General features: G+C 38.9%; 1 protein-coding gene across 1 annotated transcript; it reads left to right on the top strand.

Moving 5' to 3' along the window:
- Nucleotides 1-783: 783 nt before the first annotated feature.
- LOC146636821 (uncharacterized) lies at nt 784-2,019 on the top strand. The gene has a single exon (XM_085351067.1). It carries the CDS (start codon nt 784-786, stop codon nt 2,017-2,019), a length of 1,236 nt encoding a protein of 411 aa, XP_085207193.1.
- Nucleotides 2,020-4,327: the final 2,308 nt, after the last annotated feature.

Here is a 4,327-nt window from a genome sequence, read left to right on the forward strand (position 1 = left end):
CAACCTGCGGCTCCGGAGCCTCATGCGGCTCTTTAGTCCTTATAGTGCGGCTCTGCGTGGTTTGGGAAAATAAATTAGTATTTAGCTGAAGTGTATTTTATTTATGCCAGTTCTTTTTTTTTTACTTGTAGTTCTAAATTGGAAGATTATTGTGATTTTGCAATATACAAATAAAATTATATTTTGTTATTTTTTCATCGCTCAAAATAAGCATCACACTCGCGGAAGCCGGTGTACCCGGCGAAACGCCGTGCATTTATCGAGCCTTTCAACCCCAGATAGGCCAATTATGGCTCTTTGGGTCTTAAAGGTTGCTGACCCTTGCTTTAGATGAACAGAGTTTTTTAATTAAATACATACTCTTTAATAAATGTTCTCTTTTATAAAAAGTAGGATAATTAAAAAAACTTTTATTATACCTCTATTAGAAAAAAAACTGTCTTGTTTTCTGTTGTCTGTTATGTAATATTAGGGATGTTTGTGACAATTAATTTCTTCATCGGCTGGACTAACCAATAGTCCACAACTAGGAAACAATGAAATTTTAAGTTAAGTTTGAAAACAGTTTAAAAAAAAACACCCCATTCCAAAACGTCTTGTGACAATCTCATTGGAGTGATGATGTCATAGAACGTCATAAGTCCTTTGATGTTTTTCCTTAAATAGGGGTGAGAAACAGCAAGATTTAGTTCGTTTCAGCAGCATCTGTGTTTGCAGCCTACAAAACGTTCACCACAGAAACATTTGGAAAGCTCTTCAAAGTCATCGTATAGAAACTCCAACATGTTTCCAAGAAAAAAACAACCAATTCAAAAAGATTACGCCGCCTCTCCTTCCTGGAGTGGCCGGCCGATTTCCCCAAATGGCGTCTCATCCTCCCAAAGGGCATTAGAGGAGAGTAGGAAGGAAAACTACCTTCTCCAGAAAAAAATGCAACAAATTGAAGAAGAAAAACTTCAACTGGAGGACAAGTGTAGACGAATGGAAGCCCAAAATAAAGAGCTGGAAGAAAGACAACAGCGCCAGCCGGACATAAACATTATTAATGAGGGCTGGGGAATCAAGTTTGCTCAGGCCCGAGAGCAGATTGTGCACCTCAATAAAGAAAACAGGCAAAAGCGCGCAGAACTAAAAGAAATGACCAACCAGCTCCAAGACAAGAAAACGATGACTGATAAGATACAACGGGATCTCCAATACATGGACCGAAAAAATCGGCTCCTCCAAAGACAGCTCCATGAAGCTGTGGAAGAAAAGAATAAATTCCTCCAACAGAAGGAAGAGCAGGACAAAAAGCAACAAGACATGCAGCACAAACTGAAGAGCATGCAGGAAAAATACCGCATGCTGAAAGAAAGCCTGGATGAAACACTGCGCCAAAATAAAGACCTTCTTCAACAGAAAGAGCAACAGCAGGAAAGACTGAAAGAAGGAAAACGCATCGTCCAGGACTTTCAGTCTAAAAATCTAAAACTGCAAGAGTTTTGTAATCAGCTGGAGGACAAAGCAACTAAAGTGGAAGAAGAAAGGGACAAACTGGAGAAACGGTGCTCACAGATGCAGAAAAGGATCGATCAGATAGCGAGAAACAACTCCGAGCTCGTTAAGGGGCGTTTGGTGGAATTCAATAACTTGAAGAGTGAACACACTCAAATGCAGTCACAAAAACAACAAGAAGACAAAATACATGAAGACAAAAATCAAGAAATCAAGAAAAGAAAGAAGCAGTTAAAAGACAAGCACAAAGAGGTCCAACAGAGAAATGCAGACATGCACAAGGACAAGCTGATACAGGAGGAAACATCCAAACAACTCAAAGACAAGCTTGAAGAACAACAAGCAGCATTGGAAGAGGTGGAACAAAGATGTGAGAAACTTGAAGAAAAAAAACGCAGAAACCATCGACGAGCTGAGAAATCTCATCCTGCAGAAAAAAGCGCTCGTGGAAAAGTGCATGAAAAAAAAGAAAAAATGGTTCCACTTGTTCCAGAGGAGAGACGCTACTGCTTCCTCACCTGATGTAGCCTCGTCTTGCTCCACCTCTGTTAACCCCCCCAACCAGTCCCGGCAGTTGACTGTCCCCTCCTGAGCCTGGTTCTGCCGGAGGTTTCTGCCCGTTTAAAGGCAGTTTTTCCTCCCCACTGTCGCCAAGTGCTTGCTCAGAGGGGATTGTTGGGGTTTTCTCTCCTAACTTCTTTCCTTATTTCTTCATTTTACCTTTTTTCTTCATTTACTTGTTTAACTTCTTTCATTATTACTTCATTTTACCTTGTTTCTTCATTTACTTGTTTAACTTCTTTCATTATTACTTCATTTTACCTTGTTTCTTCATTTACTTGTTTAACTTCTTTCATTATTACTTCATTTTACCTTGTTTCTTCATTTACTTGTTTAACTTCTTTCATTATTACTTCATTTTACCTTGTTTCTTCATTTACTTGTTTAACTTCTTTCATTATTACTTCATTTTACCTTGTTTCTTCTTTTACTTGTTTAACTTCTTTCATTATTACTTCATTTTACCTTGTTTCTTCATTTACTTGCTTGTTATTCTTATCTAAATAATAAACCAATTAAATTTATCCTTTGAGTATTTTTCATCTCATCTTTACAGAATCTTTCCAAAACATTTTCAAACATTCAGATCTGTCTTTTATTTTCTTCTTGAAACCTCATAAATGGTGAACTAAAAACCCGGATTATGGTTTGAAACATAGTTTCAGCTGAAACTGGCATAACATGCTGTGTGTGTGTGTGTGTGTGTGTGTGTGTGTGTGTGTGTGTGTGTGTGTGTGTGTGTGTGTGTGTGTGTGTGTGTGTGTGGAGAGAGAGAGAGCTCACAAAACTAGGTGGTGTTCTTCATTGTAATAGGAAAGGTAACATGGGTCCCCACCGTTTCTCAAAGACTTGTTTCTGTAGTCTGAGTATGTAATTTGTTCCATCAGACAGACACTCACTGGATCCATAGATTATATCTGGTTTTAACCATCTGATAGTTATGCATTTTAGGGCTGCAGTGAGTCATATATTTAGCAGGTAACTTTTGGCTTTGCAGTCAATATGTTCTGCAATCCTTCCCAACACTGCTACTGTAGGACTTAGTGGAATATTTACCTTGGAAAATGTCTTTGAGAGCATCAAATATCTGCCTCCAGAATACACAGAGTTTAAGGCAGAGCCACAATATATGAGTGTGGTTGGCAGAGTGTGTCCCACAGTTCCTCCAGCATGAACTCAGATGTGTTGGACCCATCTTAGCAGTTATTTCTGGTGTTCTGTAGAATCTGGTACATTAACGCCCCCTTTATTTTGGGCAAGTGCAGGATTTTGAGTCTAATTCTAGGCCGCTGTTTAGCCTACATGAAGTTAGAAATTCTTCAATACAGCTTGGACTCTCCACCATTTGACCCTTAGAACTGAAGAAGCTTCTCGGATGAGAGGTGAAACGTCTTCAAGTAACTCAAAGAAGTCCAGACGCTTTTCTTAGCAAGCTCCTTAGACTACGATGACCTGGATGACTGAGAACCTTCACAGACTTCTCCACACTTTAAATGCGCTCTAATGATGGGAACGTGTGGTAACATTTAGTCTTAACTGAAATAACATATTGCATCTATAAATGGGATTAAAATGTTTACCAAAGACTAACGTTTTTCATTCAGAACAAACAGCAGATTTCAGGTTAGGGCTGCACAACTAGTCTGTCCAATATTAAAATGACAGTTGTTTGTCACAATTATTCACAGATTGTTGTGGCAAAATGTGTTTTGATTGCACTGTCATGTCAGAATACTGCTTCCACCTTTACTTTGTGCTACACTCATGTTAATTAATCTTCATAAATTAATGTTTGCAAACACAAAATATAAAGTTTTCCACTCTGCTATTTGTACCTGCACAATAGATGTGAATAAAACTCAAACCTATACGAGCTCCTTCTCTGTTTCCCTGCAACATTTTGTATAGATCTAACTTTTTGCCACATAAATAACCTTCTGATGTGTTTACAGAAAATGTATTTGATAGTAGCTTATTTTGTAACTTTTAGTGGGCCTATGCAATGTTCCCTCTAAGCTGCGCACGTGCGCAATTGCGCACTGCTGGCACAGTCTCTGCGCACAGAAATTCTGCGTTGCGCACCAAAAAAAATCTAACCTGAATTGAAATTAAAATTAATACTTTAACAATTCTGTTTTGCAGTGTTGGTCAGTAAGTGACTGGCTGCTCCCATATGGGAACGATGCCACCTTATCCCATAGTCCAGCCAATAATGCGTGTATGCGCAGCCAATCAACGTTGTTGGCAGGCTATGACAGCGTCCTTATGT

The sequence above is a fragment of the Diplotaxodon limnothrissa genome, linkage group LG3 (genome assembly GCF_057381915.1).
Source record: "Diplotaxodon limnothrissa isolate DT_005_m linkage group LG3, D_limnothrissa_male_GT1.1, whole genome shotgun sequence".
Classification (NCBI taxonomy): domain Eukaryota; kingdom Metazoa; phylum Chordata; class Actinopteri; order Cichliformes; family Cichlidae; genus Diplotaxodon; species Diplotaxodon limnothrissa.